The following is an 18,086-nucleotide window of genomic DNA, read 5'->3' as shown; positions in this document are numbered from 1 at the left end:
AACATGCTTAAAGTAAGTGTTAGCTGCTGTGGCTGTCGTCACAGGTGTTGTTACTAATGTTAGGTGAGTACTCCGGAAAGCAAGCTTCAAGCTCCAGAATGTCATAAAAACACAAACCGTTCTTATTCTTACGTCCATGACACCAAGCACTGCCTACCTAGTGAAAAATAACATCGTTTTGGCTTCTTGCCTCCCCTCTGGGAAGTATGAAAGTTTCTTAATTCTCCTGCAAGATTTTAGGCTGGCCGCGATTCCAGGAGACTCTGATCGTACATCTGTGAGTGTCAGAGTTTATGCCAAAACGTTCTCTGCATTTCTGTCCACCCATCACATGGACAGCACCTCTGTGTTCATCGGAACATGTGTGATGTGCTTCACACACCCGCTGTGTTCTCGGAGAGCGCATTGTTCACGTGCATTTGTGGGCCTGGCAGGAAAAACAGGATGCGATAGACAGAGAGGCCCCTGATGGCAGCGTGAGCTGGCCACACATTTTTTAAAATTCAGTTTTATTGCGCTATATTCACAAACCCTGCAATCATCCACAGTGTACATACAGTCATTCACAGTACCATTATATAGTTGTCCATTCATCGTCACACTCAATTTCTAAACATTTTCATTGCTCCAAAAAAATAAAGTGAAGAATAAAAATTAAAGTAAAAAAGAACACCTAAAATATACCATTCCCCCATCCCACCCTATTTTTCGTTTAATTTTTGTCCACATTTTGCTATCTGTCCATATACTAGATAGAGGGAGTGTGAGCCACAGGGTTTTCACAATCGCACGGTCACTCAGTGTAAGCTACATAGGTGTCATCTTCAAGAGTCAAGGCTACTGGGCTACAGTTCAACAGTTTCAGGTATTTCCTTCTAGCTATTCCAATACACTAAAACCTAACAAGGGTTATCTATATAGTGTATAGGAATGCCCGCCAGAGTGACCTCTCAAGTCCATTTGGAATCTCTCAGCCGCTGAAGCTTTATTTTGTTTCCTTTTGCATCCCCCTTTTGGTCAAGAAGATGTTCTCAATCCCACAATGCCGGGTCCAGATTCATCCCCGGGAGTCATATCCTGCATTGCCAGGGAGATTCACACCCCTGGGAGTCGGGTCCCACGTAGCAGGGAGGGCAGTGAGTTCACCTGCCGAGTGGGCTTAGAGAGGGAGCTGGCGGCCCGTTCTGACTGCTGTGTGAGAGCAGCCTGGGCATCTGGAACCTTCCAGAGGTCAGCCCCATGAATCATCTCCTTCCCCCCGTCTTGGAAATCCAGGCGAATACTGGGTGGATCCCAACCAGGGCTGCTCCGGGGACTCCTTCAAAGTCTACTGCAACTTCACGGCCGGTGGCTCCACGTGTGTCTTCCCCGACAAGAAGTCCGAGGGGGTAAGTTCCCGGCTCGCCTGGGTCCAGGCCGAGGCCTCAGAGGCTTTAAGAGTGAAAATCAGAACGAGTCAGTTTCCTAATTGAGGTCGTCTTCCCGAGGGAGACCATATGAGGTTAAAAGGGGACATTTTTGACAGTAATGTGGGTTGAGTGAGAGGCTAGGGGAGGCCGTCTCAGGACTGTGTTTCCCACACGCTGCCCCTGAAGTGTTTCGATTTAAACCGTCAGTCAGTAAAATCTTTCTAAAATGACTCAGTAGCTCGTGTGACCTGAGGCCATTTTAGAAAGTGGGGGCGAGCATAAAGGGATCCCCAATGACATCTTCTGGAGGAGGCCATTTTGCCTGAAGTCCTAGCGTCAGTTTATTTCTTTGGGATTTTGCTGCTGCCTCCTCTGAGTTCAGTGTACTGTTTTCAAGTCTGTTTAGTAAAGGGTTTTGCTAGTAGATTCTGTGTCAGTGAGATTTTGCAGAATGTCACTTTGATAGTCATGTCTGTGGCTTTTCAAAGGCCTCGCTTCCGTGGTGGAAGTTTTTGTGCACGTGTGGGGCTGGAGGTGTGTGGTCAGGTGAGACGCTGGCTGTGTGGGATGGCTGTGGGGTGTGGGAGGGTGTGTGCGGATAAGCGTGCATGTACACGCATGTCATGTAGGCGTGCATGAGTGTGTGTGGTGGGCGAGTGTGAAACTCATCTCCATTATCCCAGCACGTCTGGCGTGTGACGGGGGGAGGGGGCAGCCGGCCTGGCTGGGGCGCCCCCCCGCCCCCCAGCAGGGACCCTGTGTGTGCTTCCATTGAATCCAGAGCCGCCTGATCGGGCCTTGCGGGGCTGGCCATCCCGTGCAGAACGCAGAGATGGGCACCGTGGACAGGCCCCGGCTCGTCCCACTGGGCCCAGCAGCCTGACCTGGGAGGGTCCCCGAGCCCTGGCCCAGCCCCCAGTCTCTCACAGGATAGAGCGTTCCAGGCTGAGAGCAGCTTTTCACTCCTAAGCATCCGGACACCAGTGAATTCCAGGGAATGGGAGGGTTTCCCCAGGTTCCCTCGAGGAGCGGGTTCAGGGGCCCGGGAGCCCCCACCGTGGCCTCAGCAGCCGCTGTCCTTCCAGGCACTACCTTCCTCATCCGTACCTCGGTAGCAGAGCTTGCCTCAGAGGAGACAAGGCTTGAAAACTCAGCCCATAAAGGTTCAGAAGCCCAGAATTTATTCAGCTCTTGAATCAAAATGCAGAGGGAGTGGAAGGAGCTGTGGGCCCAGGGCCTGCGAGGACAATGGGGTCTCCTGGAGACGCCTGAACCCCAGGTCCCTGACTGCTGTCCCCCGACTCCCCTGAGCTGGAACGGCCCTCTCAGCAGCCAGTCCTGTCACAGGCCCCCAGATGAAGGCTGTTGCTTCCTGGCATTTGCCAGGCAGGTTCAGGACCTGCCAGAACATTCCTCAGCAGCCTCTCCAGTGGCTTCAGCACCAGGAAACAGTTTGTGCCTCGGGCAGAGCCATTCAGCCCTCCTTGGGCCACCCACCCAGTGCCCCTAAATCACACTCCAGTGGGGGAAGCTCCAGCCCCCGGGGATCCGAGGGTCCGTCCCCCGCAAGCAGAGCTGGGACACTGGGAAGACCAGGGGGCCCCTGTTTCATGCCCTCCGCCAATCTGAAATCCTTAGTCTTTGATCACCTGCATCCATAGAAACACACTTACTGCGAAGAAAAAAGAAAACTAGAATAGAAGGGCCTCTCCATCCCGGCAATCCTTTCAATCTGGCCGGCGGCCCTGAATGAGACTCGTTTAGACAGAGATTCTGTCGCAGCCCTTTCCTCGCTGTCTGTCTTCTGCAGATGGCCTCTCTGCTGGAGGGCGGCATGGCAGTGTTCCTGGGGGCACAGGGCTTTCCTGGGGGTGGCTGGCCGAGCCCCTGGCCCTGCAGGCTCGGGGTTGCTGAGAGGCCCTGCTCCCTGCGCTCTCCACTCTGGGGACTGGCGAGGAAGTGGCCATGGGCAGCCGCGGCTGGGGGTGAAAGTGGGCTCGTCTGCACCCCTCGGCCGCCTGAGCACAGCTTTTGACAGCTTGCAGATTTGGAAGCGAAGTGCAAGAGCTCTGGGACTTCTGAATAGGGCAGGAAGCAGACTAGACACCCCATTACCTAGTGGGCCCCCCTTTCCTAGCCCTCTTGGGGTTGGGTCCCAAGCAGGGTCCCCATGGACAGAGGGGAGCCTGGCCCCGGGGCTCGCAGTTGGCGCCAGGTGTGTGCACCTGTGCAGCCTGGCAGGTGGTCCCTTCTCCTGAGGAAGGTCCATTCCCTCCTGGGAAGGGGCCGCCCATCCGTCCCGTTCCACAGCATTTATTGAGGCCTGTCCCGGGCGCCTGCTGCCTCAGCCTTTGCAGAGACCAAGTCCCAAGTGGGAAGGCCTCTGCCATTGACGGTGCAGGTGCCTCTTCCCTGGTGAAGCGGTGACTGTGCTCAGCTGTCCTGTCAACCAGAGGCCGGCTTGGTAGTTTGCTGGGGACCCACCTGGCCACAGGTCCTCCGTCCCCCAAAATTGCTCCCTGCAAAACGGCCATGCCACAGCAGTCCAGTGGCCCCAGTGGGTTCCTGCCCACCCAGTCCCCAAGGCTGTGATGATCAGACTTGGAACACGGCACGTCCCGGGGCCCATCTGTAAATGCCAGTTGTCATTGTCATTGTCACCATCATCCTGTCAGTGGGAACCCACTCACATGCCCATTCGGGAACCAGCAAGCATTTTTTGAGAACGTGCCATGTGCCGAGCACTGTATCGGACGCTGGGTACCAAAAATTGATAAAACGCAGGAGGAGACCCCGCTCGGGCACCTGGGCCATACTAGCTGCTGTCACCCCCGCTGTCGTCATCACGGCCTCGGCCCAGAGGCCCAGGTTCCCGCGGGCGGTGGTGGCGACGGCCGAAGGAATCTTCCGGCAGGCACGTGGGCAATGGCGGAGGCCGAGTGGACGCAGGACGCGGGAGCGCCATTGGCGGAGGCGGGGAATTAACCCTTTCATTTTTTCTGTTTCTCTCCCTCTCCACCTGCCCGCTCGACGTTTAGGCCAGAATCACTTCTTGGCCCAAAGAAAACCCGGGTTCCTGGTTCAGTGAGTTCAAGCGTGGTAAACTGGTAAGGTGGCCTCTCTCTCCGTGGCGGTTGTGGCTTTAAACCCGCCCCGTCTCGTATCTTACAGAGTAAAATGGCCCGCTGGCCCAAAGAGCAGCCCTCCACCTGGTATAGTCAGTACAAGCGGGGCTCCCTGGTAAGTGGCCGCCGGCCCGGCCACCCGGTGCTGCCTGCTTGCGGCACGGCCTGGCTCACAGCTCTGCATGGCGCCCGCCGCCGTGCACTGCACCTGCTCCTGCCCGGCCAGCCGACCCTTCACGCCACGTGACAGCGGGGCTCAGGACGGGCGCCGAGGCCTTCCCTCCCCGTCCCTGCTGCCCCCTCGAGTTAATTTCAGCCTGGGAGGAGGCGGGTGGTTTCCCTTTTGGATCTGGGACACACGCTTGGCATTTGGGGAGCCCAGGCCGCAGCTGGGAGTGGGCGCCGTGCCAGCCGGCCTCCACCTGGAAACTGAAATCCAAGACACCCGGCGTGGGAGGGCTTCATTTTGCCAAGTCCCAGTGGGCGGGTCCTGGACCACTTAAAGCTCACGGAGCCCGTTCCAGGGCCGACAGCATCTGCGCCCACCTCCTCCGTGCTGCTCCTGCCCCCCTCCTCGGGAAGGGATCCCTTTCAGAGTTCCCACTCGCCACCCACCCGGCTGCGCCAGGCCATGTTTTCACTCGCAGGAGAGTGGGGCTTTGATAATCCAAAATTGACAAAGAAAAGAAATCAGCATCCCCCCAAAGAACCTAGAGTGCTCTTTTCTGGCCAGTCCGGAGACTGAGAGCTGGTGGGTTTATCTGTGTGAGGCCAGTGGCTGCTTCCGGGCCCCAGAGCACATCCCTCGGGCACCTCAGGAGTTTGAGTTGGACCCTTTCTAGAATGACGCACGAGGTTCCGCATCTCCTCCCAGCCATGTAAAGGTCCAAGTGCCCAGAGTGGGCCCCTCAGAGCCCAGGCGCCCTCCCCACTCCTTCTCAGACCTGGGTGTCCCCCCCCCTGCCGATGGCCCTGCAAGAAGCTTCTTGCTCACCCAGGAGCGGCTGGTGGGTCCATGACGTGAGCTCACCATCAGCCGCCCATCCTCACCCCAACCCCAGTCCCGACTGCCTGCCCCCCTGCCTGGGCTCGGGGGTCACATGCCCGAGACTGCCCAGGTTTCCCCCAAGATTTCAAATAGCAGCAGCTTGCCGCCAGCCTGTGGGCTGTCCGCACCCCTGACGGCCCTCGCCCTCAAGCTTGAAGCCCTTCGGTGCTAATTATTAACCTCTCCTGCCCTTGTTGTCGTGGACTTCCAAGTCCCATCAGCTCCTCTCCAGCCCTCCTCAGGCCTGGCCCACCCGGGCCACGGTTTTGGAGGTTTTCTGTTCTCCCTCCTTGCCGTGACTCGCGGGAGCACGTGTCCTCCTCCTCCTCTGGTTTTCCTCCTCTCCACCTCTTCTGTGCTCTCTTCCGGCACACACAGAAGGACCTGATGTGGATGCACACTCAGAGACTGGGGAGGCCCGAGCTGGGTGGGCACAGGGGACCAGCTGGGGAAGGAGCAGCCAAGGGGGTGACGCGGCCCCTGCCGGGGGAGCCGGGGCCACTGGGCAGTCTTCATGGCTGCCGTCTGTGCTGGGTCCTGCTGCCTCCCTGCACATGACACTCTCCGTCCCCAGGGAGCGCCAGCCACCCTCCAGAGCCTCGCTCTGAGTGGACAGCTCTGACACCCATTTCAGCTAGTGGTTCCACGAGCCCACCTCCTTTCGGCCCATTTTGGCCAACACTTGGCAAAGGGTGGAGGTGCAGGGCTGGTCTGGGGAAAACACCGGCTTGTCTTTGGGAACTCACCGCCGCGTGGCTTCTAGCTCTCGGAACAGCCTTGGTGGTAGAAGAGGTGAGCCATGTCCTCTTCTCAGAGACACAGATGCTCTACCTGGGCCGGGCTGCCCAGCCAGCCTGTGAGGAGGGTGCCCACCGGGAGAGCAGGGGCTCCCTCCGGGATTCAGGGGGCCCAGCCGGGCCCGGTCAGTGCTCAGGGCTCAGGTCCTTCTGTGTGGGGCACCCTGCTGGCCTCCCCCGGGCATGTGGCCTTTGTGAGTCGGTCACCTTTCCTCTCCGAAGGAGCTCCTGGCGGCACCTGGACTTGCGGTCAGTACTCAGTTTTCCTCCTCAGGGTCCACCCGTGAGGTTTGCCGTTGCTGCGTCCAGGGGCGTGGAGTTTGCCGGAAAGCTTTGGGGCCACAGTGTGTCCTCACTGCCTGGGTGGGGCCGAGCAGGATCCCCAGGCTCACTGATTGTCTAGAAAAAGTGGGTCGTAAGACATGTCCACCCCGACGTCCTCTCGAGCCAATGCTGGTTTGAGTCCTCTCTGCATGGGGCCGTTGTTTCGGGGTGGGGCGGGTGCAGGGTCAGCAGCAGATCAAGGGTGGTGGGGGCAGCTGGTGAGGGATGGGACCTGCCATGCCAGGCCCTGACAGACATCCATCTGGTTTATTTCCGGATGCCACGGAGCTCTTGTCTGTGAGCAGCGTGGCCTTTCCCACAGATAGGGGCTTCTAGGGAACTGAGGAACCATCCACATCCCAGCCCCTGTCAACCTTTGCAGAAAGCTTGCATTTGCAAAAGAGATGCAGAAATTGAAATTCATTTGTCTGGGCTCCCTGTCCCGGCCCTGGCACCTGGTGGAGCTGAAGGGTTTTAAATATGCAGCTTTCCACCTTGAACTTGCTGGGTAACTGGTACATCGGCCTCCTCTAATGTCCCGTCCTGAGCACACGTCATCAGGCCTGGGTGCCCGTGCTGCCCCCGCCCAGCAGTGGGCCACACCAGGCAGGTGGGGCGCCCCCTCTGCCACCCCCCAGGACCCCACTTCTGCAGGAAAAGGAGGGCAAAGGCCTTTTCTGATTGGCCGTGCCAGATGCAGTCTCACCGTGGGGTGGCTTTGAGCCCCACCCCTGTCCTCCTGGAGTGCACCCTGGTTGCCCCAGCCCTTGCGCCACCCCCTGAAGCCTTCTGCCCCCGGTCTGCAGGGCCTGGTACATTTTGGTGCCTGGCAGGTGGCTTGGCATTTACCAATATACAGTGAAGGAGCAGGGCTGGGGTAGGCCGTGGAAGGCCACACGCCAGGCCGCGGGCACCTTCGACACCGCAGGGAGGCCAGAACTGGTGCAGGGCACTCGGGGAGAGCTGGGGGCAGAAAGGGGGCCCAAGCTGGCTCTCAGGACTGGGTCTCCTATATGGGGCTCTCCTGGGCTGTGACCCAAAGAACGAGCAGGGGTTGGCGCCTCCCAGCAGGGTGGGCCACGCTGCAGGCTGCAGAAAGGCCGAGGCCAAAGGGAGAGCTCTGAGCTGCCCGAGGGGCAGAAGGAAGTGCAGCCCAGCAGGAGGGGGCGGAGGGAGCCAAGGGGAGAGGTCAGGGGCAGCCTTAGGCAGGCCCCTACTCCAGGAGACCCCAGCCTGCATCTTTGGGAGTGGGCAGCACTTCTCCAGGGACAGCAGCAGGAGCTGGGGGCCCTGTAGCCCACAGAGAGGCACCCTGCCTGCCCTTTGGGGGCTTAGAATCTTGAAGGGGAGACAGATGCACAAACAAGGCAAAGGGTCGCAGCACCCGTGGGGCAGGGCCTCTGGTGCAGGAGCACCTAACTCTGGTGGGGCTAGGGGTCAAGATGGGCTTCCTGGAAGAGGTGACCCAGCAGCCGAGGCCTGGGGAGGATGAGTGGGAGCCAGCCAGGCGCAGGGGAATGGGTGGGTCGTTCTAGTCCCTGCAGGAGATGGTTCCTAAGAGCTGCCACAGCTGGTGGCACTGGCCTCTGGGAACCAGGGCAGAGCGTTTCCAGGCAGGGCCTTGGTGGGGCTCATGCTCCAGAGGAGCTCGGGGATGGCTCATCCTTGTGCAGCCCAGGGCGATGCGGGCAGGGGATGCTGTTGGCACGGCGTGTCCCCCGTCCTCCGTGCCAAGCTGAGCCCCCACCCTCCTGTCCCCGCCCTGCAGCTCTCCTACGTGGACGCCGATGCCAACCCGGTGGGCGTGGTCCAGATGACCTTCCTGCGGCTGCTGAGCGCCTCTGCCCATCAGAACGTCACCTACAACTGCTACCAGTCGGTGGCCTGGCAGGACGCCGCCACGGGCAGCTACGACAAGGCCATCCGCTTCCTGGGCTCCAACGACGAGGAAATGTCCTACGACAACAACCCCTACATCCGCGCCCTGGTGGACGGCTGTGCTGTGAGTGTCCGTGGGCCCCAGGCGGGGGGCGGGGCCACTCGTCAGTGCCCCCCTCGGTTCTGTCATTCACCCACCACACTTTATTAGGCGCCTGCTGCATGCCCGTTCCTGGGCTACGACGAGCTGGGGGGATGACGAGGGCCCTGCCGGCTGGCTGGTCCCAGGGTGTGCCTAACCCAAGTAGCCCGGCCACTGCCAAAGGCCTGGAACCCCCAAGCCTGGCCGAGCTTCCAGAAGCAGCCGTCCATGCCACAGGCTGGGAAAGGAGATCTGAGGCCTGACGTGAGAAGCCGGGGGCCTGGGTCCCTTGCCCCCTCCCTCGGTGTGTCATGGAGCGTAGAACCGAAGACCCATGGGTTGCTAGTCCAGTTTGGAGCTCAGAGTCCCTGTCCTTAGGTGTTCTCAGGGAGCGTCCGGAAGGCTTTGAGGAACGCTTCGTAGACTGTTAGCGCTGGGGCACAGTGGCTGCCAGTCAGCTCTCAGGAGAGCCCCAGGCCCACGTTAGGTCTTGCTCACGGGTCATTTCCCACCCTCCCCACCTCCGCTGTGAGCAGGGAGAGGCCCAGAGAGGGACAGGCTTGCTCAAGGCCACTCAGCAAGTCTGAGCTGGACTTGGCGTTCGAACCCCAGCCTGCAGGTCTGTGTCTACCAGAGTGAGGCTCGAGTCCCCTGCCAGGGTTCTGCTGCCCGGGACCACACTGAGGGGCTCCGTCTGCACGGCCCCGGGAGGTGTTGAGGATGCAGCTGTGCAGCAGGGCCCAGGGTCCCCCCTATGGCCTTTTGAGCAGCTGTGGGTAGGGCTGGCTGGGAGGCTTGGACTGTGGGCCTCGCTGTGGCACCCGATGTCAGACCCCACTCTCTTCTGCGAGGGCGCAAGTGGTGCTGTCAAATCCCCCAGGCCAGCTCCTGCCTGGGACGGGCTCATGTGTCCCCTTCACGTTGACCCTGGCACCACCTTCCGTCTGCCCCACCCCCAGGTTCGGGGGCTCTGCGTGGTGCCTTCCTCGGGTGCGCTGTGGCTGGGGGCCCCGTGGTGGGCCTCTCGAAGCTCAGCCAGGCTCTTCCTCGCCGTGTCCTCCCCCTCCCATGGATTTCAGGGTCACATATCCATCGAGTGACCCTGAGTCAGAGACCCCAGTCCAGGCCTCTTGTGGCTGACACCCAACTATCGGAACAGAGATGGTGACTTTGTCAGAAGCGCAGCACAGCATGGCCTGAGGCCCAGGAAAGGCGTCTATGAGCTCCGGGCCACCCCGAGTGCACGGAGTGAGCGCTCGCCCATCCCGGCTGCGGGCTGTGTCCTCCCTGCCTGCTGTGGCTGCGTCCACTTTCCCCGCCGACGGTCCTCTCCGTCTTGCAGAGGTGGGCTTGGAAACTGAGGGCTCTCCCCTGGCGTCCGCCGAGGGGTTCCGGGGCCGTGGGGTCCAGGCCCAGGGCTTATGGGATGGCGTCACAGGTGGGGACAGCGGCAGGCGGCTTAGGACTGAGTGCAGACTCGGCCCGGGCAGGCCCAGATTCCCTCTAGAGCCCCAACAAAAAGTACATCGTGTCCCACTTCGAGGGTTAAAGGGCAAGCACGTGGCAAGGGGGCAAGAGCGTCCGCCGGGGCCTCTCCTCCCTGTTGCTGCCCTCTGGGGTTGGCTGAGGTCGTTCTTTCCAATCCAACCGTGGAATGCATGGGAGCATGTCCCATTTACTAGCAAAGGGATCGTTTTCTCTGGGGAAGGGTCTCCATGAACCTGAGGGGACCTCACCCGTCTGACCCACTCTCTTCTCCTGCTCTGCAGAGAGTGCAAATACCCCATCTCTGCCTCCCCCTGGCAAGTCAACTTCATCACAGGGTTGTTCAAGAAGCACATTAAATTAGACATAAAAAGAGCTAGGAGCTGTGCTCAATGCCCCAAAAGCCCCAGCTGAATCCACAGTCCCCGTTCCTGTTTTAGATAGTGTGGGTGCCCAGGCGTAAAGCAGTGAAGGAGAAAGCAAGGAGCAGGGGGCCTGGGCACAGAGCCTGGAGTTTGGCTGTGAGCTTCCTGGCTGCCAGGGCAAAAAGGGGAACCCTCGACTTGACCCGGGGCGTGTCATCTGGTAGAAGGAAGCAGACTGGTTTTCTGGAAGAGAGGAAGGAGCACTGATCACGGAAGGGCCCACGGACCCCTCACCACCCCGAGAACTCCCTGGGAAGATCCAGTTTTTCCCACACTCCTCTTCCTCTAGAAGCACCCAACCCTCTCATTCCAACAGCAAAACTGGAAGGTTCGAGAAGGTTCCAGCAAGGAAGCTTCCTGGTTCTGCCTGCATCCCAGAATGGGAGTCCCAGCTCGAATCCTCCTTAATTCCACAAAGAATCCTCCTACCCCTTGCCCAGTTTCTCCTGCTGAAGTGGAGGTGCTGTCAGCACCTGGGGCAGGGCAGCCTGAGGTTTGTGCAGGACAGTCAGGCACTTCAGGGCATTCAGCATCTCCAGCCTCCACCCCCACTTCCGGGCCAGAACCGCTGAGGTGGCTCTTCACTCTACAGAGGTGGGACCCGAAACCTACAGGGTACCAGGACTTGCCTACAGTCCTTTAGGGCATGGTGAGCTGGAGCTGAGTCTCCCAAATCATACTCCAGCATTCTTCCCACCACAGCGCCTTCCTGAGATAGCTGCAGCTCGATTGCCTCCACTGACAGGGAGCTCACTACCTCCAAGGCAGCCCAGGTCATGGTTGCTGTCCCAGTGTTAGGAAGGTCTTCCACTAACTGAGCTAAAATCTTCTTGCCTGTAGTTCCCACCCATCCTTCTTAGTGCTGCTCTAAGCCATGCAGAGGAAACCTGGGTCTATACCAGGGTTTTCCGTCCTCGGCTCTGTTGGCATTTGGGGCTGCATAATTCCATGCCATGGGGCCGTGTTGGGCATTGTAAGATGTTCTGCAGCACCTGTGGTCTCTACTCACCAGATGCCAGTGTCACCCCTTGCCCAGATGTGACAGCTGAAAATTTTTGCCCCCGGTGGGGCATCGCTCTTTGAAACAAAAACAGTCAAAGGTCTGAAGAAATGTGAGCAACTTCACCTGCCACCTGCTCCCCAGTCTCTACCATGTAGTCAAAGGAGCCGACGCGGCTCACAAACAGGTGCCATGACCCAGGGACCCAGGACCCCGTAGCTGACATCCAAATGCAGTCGCATCCCAAGCCACGCCCTCCTCTAGGAGAAAATCGCATGGTCTGGTTCCCTCCCTTTCCGCAAGGCTGCTGGAGAGAGAACCGAGTGCTTCTGTCTCTCGGCTCATCCTGTAGCAGTTGTTTCTGAGTGTGACGACCCCTCGGGCATCTCCAGACACAGTCACTGGAACAGCCAAGCAGGGCACTAAGAGGCGGCAGCTCCTTTCCCCGAGCATTTTTCTTCCAGAAAGAAGAGATGCTCTCCTCGGAAAGGTGGGGAGACGAGCCCAGCTGAGGGGCACAACCTTCTCCGTGGGCAGCTGGAAAGGGGACTCTGGTGGACGGGACCCCCCAGTTCTCGCCATAGCACGGGGATGGGGAGCGGGGGCATCTGAGGGAGCCACATGCTCTCTGCCCACCGTGAGCCCCTGGAAAGTTGAGCCGTGGTTTTTGAAAAGTCACGTCCCTCCATTCCATCATGGGGCCCCTGTAGAGGCCTCGGCCCCCAGAGCCTGGCTTGATTCAGGTCGAGATAACGGCCAAAGAAATCGCAGGTGACATTTGGATGTGCGGCCACAGCCCTGTGGAGAGGCACAAATAACCTGGCAGGAGGGCCCGCGAGTCCACGCCCCGTAAATCCTGTTGTCGGTGCAGCTTTGTGTGCGCCCAGGGGGCCTTTACTCCCAGTGATGGTGATTTATGCCTGTGGAAGGGCGGGGGCAGGGGCGGGGAGCAGCAGGCGGGCTTGCTTGGCTTTAAATGCGCCCCTCTCCAGGTGCTCTGATAATTCGGGCGGCGGGACCCTGTATGTGAGTCCAGATGTGGTCACCTGCCAGCACGGTCCCTCCCCTGGGTGGGGAAGGAGAGAGATGCTGCCTCCAGGAAGCCTGCCGGCCTGCCCTCCAGGGGGTGGAGGAAGGGGCCGTGCCGCTCGGCTCTCTGGCTGGGGTGGGCTTCAGGCTGCCTGTAGCCCAGCTCCCAGGGCTTCCAGGATGGCCTTGCCTTCCAGCGGCCCATCAAGGCCTGGTCGGCCCCTCGCAGGTGATGCCCTGCTGGACTGTAGGTCGGGCCAGGTGAGAGGGCTGAGGCCAAGAGAGACTGAGTTGAAGGGCAGAGCATTCCCGGGGCCCTCCTCACTGGCCTGGGTGAGGGACGGGCAAGGGGGTTGTCTGTCCCAAGGGTCACAAGGCCTGGGGCCCCCAGGCTCCAGGGACGTGGTCCAGTCCCCACTGCCCACCCCACTGCCCACCCCTGCCTGCCCAGCAGCCCCAGGGGTGTGATGGAAATAGAGAGTGGCACCCCATTAGGTGGACCTGAGGCCCCAGGCACTGGCGTTTGCTTGGCCAGGTCAGCCACAGGTGTTGGTGTCCCCTGAGAGTCTACACAGCCTGGGGCCACTGGCGTCCATGGTGCCATGGGCTGGGAGTCCCAGCCCCCCTTGGCCACCCTCCCAAAGGGACCCAGGATGGCCAGCGAGCCACACCTATCAGAATTGTCCGAAGAGCCCAGTAAAAATGCAGATTCTGAACCGCACCCCAGACCGATCAGATCGAAAGCCCTGGGACGAGTCAGAGCTGTGCAGTGTTAACGCACGCCCTCGAGAATCCACATTGGCCCTGAAGTCCAGATTCCAGCTTTAACGTGTCTGCATCCTGACCCCACCCCAGTGAGGGGGGGAGTGTTTCTTATCAAGGCTGGGGCCGAGGTGTAGGAGGTGAGTGGGAATGCAGAGGGGAAGTCAGGAAACCCTTATGAGACCTCAGCCAGCCCCTCAGGCCTTGCTCTCCAGGTGCACCAAGTGGCAGGGCCACGAGTGCTTGGCAGATAAGGTTTCGTTCCATTCTCACCTCTAGGAAGCTGGTCTGCCCAGCGGACAGTTGAGAAGACTGAGTGTATTGGTTTTGTATTGCTGTGTAACAAACCCCCTCAAAACGAAGCAGCTCAAAACCACAAGCCCTTCTTCCCTCACTCGGTCCCTGAGGGTCAGGAGCCCGGGAGCGTCCAGCCGGGTGGTTCTGGCCCGGGGCTGCCTGTGAGTTTGCTGGGGGGTGGGGTCTGCTGGAGGGCAGCTCCGTTCCCCCGCCACGTGGGCCTCTCCCTGGGGCTGCCCCCGACGGGGTCAGGGTGCATGATCCAGGCGAGCCCAGAACGAAGCAGCGGGGCCTTTTATAACCTCAGCTCGGAAGTGCCGCGGCCCGGTGTCTGCCAATTCCCACCGGCCACGCAGACAGAGTCCAGGATGGTGCGGGGGCCACCTGGGGGCAAGGACCGGGGGACTGGCCTCCTGGGACCTCTTGCTAGCAGCTTCCCCAGAGTGCAGGTGTCTTCCCGACAGGTCACACCCATGAGTCTTCTCCCTGCTGTGCACGGTTCCAGGGGCCCGATGAGGCTGTCTCGGGGAGTCCACACAGCCCTCCCTCCCAGAGGGACACCCCGCCATCCACCCTGTCCTGAGTGTGGGGGGTGGGGCCCCGAGTGGTTGAGCCGTTGTCCCACGGCCCCGTCACTGGTCAGGGCTGGATGTCGGGGGCTCTGGTCCTGGGGTCTGGGCTGGTGACCCCTCTCTGCTGGGCTGCTTCTCCAGGTGACACTGTCCCTGCAGGGGTCCCCTGGCTGGCCCCTCTGTGCTTTCCCCTTGGGCAGCTTCTGCAGTGGGCTGAGCTGGGTGTGGGGGGAGACCTGCCCGGGGCAGAGCCCGCAGGAGGTCCAGCTCTGGTGTCCTTCAGAGGCTGCAGTGAGCTGCCACTTGGGACAGGTGGGCAGTGGGTGAGGGGCCTTCGTCTTAAGGGATGTTGACGGTTAAGGCAGGGTCGAATTGGCCTCACTGACAGGTGTCCTGGATGCTCTGAGTGGGTCTGGGGGCCGTTCCAGACCAGCACTCACTTTCACCTTCACTCCCTCCGTTCTTGGGGTCGTGGCCTAGCAGACAGAGGGGAGGGCTCGGCCGAGTTCCTGCTCCATACCTGGGGCTTGTGCCAAGGGTGACGTGGGGTGTCTGTGGGGATTGAACAGATGCTCTTGGGAGGGTCGGCCCTGACCATCTCGCTCTGTTGGCACTGTCTCTCTCTGTGCCTCAGTTTACCCAGTTGTCCCTGGACCGGGTGGTTTTGCAGGTTCCCTCTACTTCCTGCGTGTGAATGTGGCGTCCTCTTACCCCTGGGTGGGTTCCAGGCTACGGGTGGATGCCAAGGGCAGGGTGTTTGGCTGAGCAGGGGTCCCCAGAAGGGACTCGCTCTTGGTCAGATGCCCTTGTAATTCTCCGTGGTGTTTGAACGAGGGGCCCCATATTTTCTTTCTGTACCAGGCCCTGCTCATTCTGTAGCCAGACCCCACCGTGGTCAAGCCAGAGGAGATGGGAGGGAAGGGAGCCGGGCCCCAGTGCCCCTCAGCCCCTCCTCCCAAACCCCTGGCCACTCCAGAGGTCACACTGTGGGCAGAAACCCAGGTGCATGAAAGCAGGACACGACCCCTTTGGTGACCGGCCGACCCCAGAGCCCACTGCCCTCACCAGCGTCCATCTCTCCCCCCTCTCACCCCTAGACCAAGAAAGGCTATCAGAAGACCGTCCTCGAGATCGACACCCCCAAAGTGGAGCAGGTGCCCATCGTGGACATCATGTTCAATGACTTCGGTGAAGCGTCACAAAAATTTGGGTTTGAAGTGGGGCCGGCCTGCTTCATGGGCTAGAGGCAACGGAGCGGCCGGTGAGCAACGCGTAACCTCAGGCCGCGCTCGCGAGCGGCGTGCACATCCCAACCCCGACCGTGAAGGTTCCCGCCCCTCTCGCCCGACTTCAGCTGCGCCCGGCGCCCCCGGCCCGGACCCCAAACGCGGGAGAGCAACGGGAGAGAGCCGTGTCCCCCGACCGGAGCCAAATCACATGACCTAGACGCATCCCAGCCTCGGGGGGCCGCGCTCAGGGAGCCCCCGTGCCACCTCCTCGGGCCCGGCCGCCCCGCATGCCACAGGCCGTGCTCCCTACCGCCGAGCTCGACCCGCTGCCCTCGGGGACCGCTCGCAGGGGAGGCTGCAGTATTTGGACATCCTTGCTCTTTTAATTCAACTTGAAGATATGTGTTTCCCCTGACCTTCAAAGAGCGTTCCAGGCGGGCCTTGCAAAGGTCATCCCGCCGCAGCCAGAGCCTCCGTTTTTAACAGCCCTCCACGCGATCCATGTGGAGCCAAATGTCACCCCACATGTGCCTTCCTGAGGGGTCACAGGTGCTTATGTTTTCGTGAGTTTTAAGTAAATATTTGTATTGTAGTGTTGTAAATGTTCAGTGTCCTTGACTTTCAGTCCCAGGCTCCCGGGGCGCATGGTGGAAGGTGTGCGTTCGGCACCGCAGTCCGGTTCCCTTCAGAGACGGGGACCCCACCCCCACCCTGATCAAGAACGTGCAATAATTTGGAAACACCCCCTACCTCCCCACCCCACCCCGGGGCAGCAAGATTCAGGCTGCCGTTGAAAAAGCAGCTGCCTGCGAGCCTTCTCGGACAAGTTTTGATTTGCTCTGGAATTTTTTTTTTTTTTTTTTAATGGGGAGAAAAAAAAATCCCCACCAAATTTATACTTTGCCTTTCCTCCCCACACTTAGATGAAAATGCAGGCTTAAATTAATTTTAATTGCTTCCTTTTCCCACCTTTCTTCCTGCAGAGGCTGATGGGAGGATGCCCGGGGCAGGGAAACCACATTTCTATAGATGATAATTCAATGAAAATTGGTGCTTCTTTTTACACTCCTCTCGTGGTGCTATCTGTTGTAAGACCTCTCGAAGGCCGCACTGGGGAAACCTGGCCTTCCTCATTCTCCCAGCCCATTCCATCCTGGTGGCCTTTGCCTCCACCCTGAGTTTTTGCCAAGGTCGCTGAGATGGGTGCACGGCCCCTTCCCCGTCGCGGTGTGCGGGAGCCACCGGCCAGGTGGTGCTCGGGGATCTGGCTGCCCCCGATCATGGGGTACGGGGTGGTGCCGCCTCGGCTCAAGGGCACACACGCCAAGTGAGCAGACTTCCTGGGTTGTGTCTGGTGTGCAAGCAGATTGTGCTCCGTTGCCGAGTGTTTGTGGTGCTAATTTTTCGTTTGTTCCAAGAACTGAATTGAGACTGTCGAGCTGTCCCCTGGGTGGTCTCAGCTGGGCTGCCGTCAACGCAGCCCCGGCAGACAGACGTGTGCAACCAACTCCGAGCCTCCCGGGGCTGCCGGGAGCTCTTCCTGCCCACCTAAACAATTTGGATTTCCATCTGCAAATGTCCCAGGGCTCGGGTTCCAGCAGCCCTGGAGCTCAGTGCCCGGCACAGCTGCCTTCTCCTCGGTCCCTGGGCGGGGGGCGCCTTCCGAGGGCCGGAGGACCCCGGGGGCCTGCGAGGAAACGCGCTCCCTCACTGTGAAAAGTCACCTCCTTCCGAGCTGGGAAAGCACGTCGGGCCTGCGCCACTTTGGTGCTGTCCTCTGCCCACCGCGCCCTCCTCAGACGGCGGTCCCGGCTTCAGAAACCACCGCTGGGCCCCCCGGGAGTGAACCATCGCCACCCTTCCCTGAAGGTCTGAACGAAGCAAGTCTTGCACTTGCCAAAGAAAAGTCTGAGATTCCTTCGAGCGCAGAACACCGGCCGTGTCCAGCCCCGTGTGTGTCCATCTCCTGGGAAGGAGAGCCGTGGCGGCCGCGCGGCGCCCGAGGAGCCGGTCTAGGTCATGTGATTTGGTTACAGTTTCCGCCACGCCTCACTGGTCTTTACTCTGTCATCTGCTCCCCCTGTCGGCCCCGTCGAAGTCGTTGTAATTTGTTTTGAAGTTCAAAACTTGTCCCGTTCTCCCCAGACTGCCTTAGCTACAGTGTATTGCAATAAAATTACTTCTTATATTTGCAGAAATTCTTTTGGTGGAATTTTATTTTTTTCTCCTAATATATAAAACTGGACAAATGTTGAAAAAATAAAAACAAAAACAATAAACAGAAACCTATGATAAAGATTCTAGGATATCAGGCCCTTTAAAATAGAATGCCGAATGACACTTTGTGCATTTCCTAAAAACCCAGTACACATGTCATTGATTTTAACTGTAACTGCCCAGGGGGGGAAGAAAGGGTATTTTAAAATATTTTAAACCTGTGTAACAAAGGAATGACTGTCATAGTTTTTTTTAATAAATCAAGTTTATTGTTTCCACCTTAAACAAACGTGATTGCGATACCTTCTTGGGTGTGGCCAGGCCCTTCCTCTGCGCTAAACCAATGT

At 59.4% G+C, this 18,086-nt stretch overlaps 1 protein-coding gene across 4 annotated transcripts in view; it reads left to right on the top strand.

Moving 5' to 3' along the window:
• COL5A1 (collagen type V alpha 1 chain) overlaps positions 1-17,716 on the top strand; it is a 177,832-nt gene extending 160,116 nt beyond the window's left edge. The window contains exons 63-67 of one of the 4 annotated variants that reach the window (XM_037851096.1): positions 1,276-1,388; positions 4,581-4,649; positions 6,602-6,628; positions 8,472-8,705; positions 15,391-17,716. In XM_037851096.1, coding sequence (XP_037707024.1) covers positions 1,276-1,388; positions 4,581-4,649; positions 6,602-6,628; positions 8,472-8,705; positions 15,391-15,537 — 590 coding nt within the window. In that variant the 3' untranslated portion in view covers positions 15,538-17,716. Of the gene's footprint in view, positions 1-1,275; positions 1,389-4,447; positions 4,650-6,601; positions 6,629-8,471; positions 8,706-15,390 lie in introns of those variants that run through there. The other 3 variants (XM_037851098.1, XM_037851097.1, XR_005219102.1) reach the window with 3 other exon arrangements.
• Positions 17,717-18,086: the final 370 nt, after the last annotated feature.

Source organism: Choloepus didactylus, chromosome 10 (assembly GCF_015220235.1).
Source record: "Choloepus didactylus isolate mChoDid1 chromosome 10, mChoDid1.pri, whole genome shotgun sequence".
In the NCBI taxonomy this organism is placed as follows: Eukaryota; Metazoa; Chordata; class Mammalia; order Pilosa; family Megalonychidae; genus Choloepus; species Choloepus didactylus.
The sequence above is the reverse complement of the archived record's forward strand: the minus strand, read 5'-3'. Positions and strand labels throughout refer to the sequence as shown.